This window comes from Apaloderma vittatum, unplaced genomic scaffold (genome assembly GCF_000703405.1).
Source record: "Apaloderma vittatum isolate BGI_N311 unplaced genomic scaffold, ASM70340v1 scaffold23714, whole genome shotgun sequence".
NCBI classification, from domain to species: domain Eukaryota; kingdom Metazoa; phylum Chordata; class Aves; order Trogoniformes; family Trogonidae; genus Apaloderma; species Apaloderma vittatum.
This window is the reverse complement of record NW_009711284.1, coordinates 1-260: the sequence shown is the minus strand read 5'-3', so window position 1 is coordinate 260 and position 260 is coordinate 1. Positions and strand designations below refer to the sequence as shown.

The 260-nt window shown below is 61.9% G+C and overlaps 1 protein-coding gene across 1 annotated transcript in view; it reads right to left on the bottom strand.

Moving 5' to 3' along the window:
* LOC104272575 (potassium voltage-gated channel subfamily A member 6-like) overlaps positions 1-249 on the bottom strand; it is a gene marked incomplete at its 5' end in the record, with an annotated part of 1,463 nt that extends 1,214 nt beyond the window's left edge. The window contains one exon of the mRNA XM_009867609.1: positions 1-249. This exon is cut by the window's left edge and continues 1,214 nt beyond it. Coding sequence (XP_009865911.1) covers positions 1-249 — 249 coding nt within the window.
* Positions 250-260: the final 11 nt, after the last annotated feature.

Genomic DNA, 260 nt, shown 5'->3' with positions numbered 1-260 from the left:
CGGGGACATGGGTTGCTGCTGGCCCCCATTGTTGCTGCTGCCGCCGGGCTGCTGCTTCTGCTGCTGCTGCTGGGCCAGCTCAGTGCCCAGGGTGATGAAGTAGGGGATGATGGCCACGATGTCGATGATGTTCATGATGTTGCGGGAGAACTCGGGCTTGCTGGGGCAGGCGAAGAAGCGCACGAGGAGCTCGAAGGAGAACCAGATGATGCACAGGGTCTCGATGAGGAAGAACGGGTCGGTGAAGAAAGGGCCGGCGC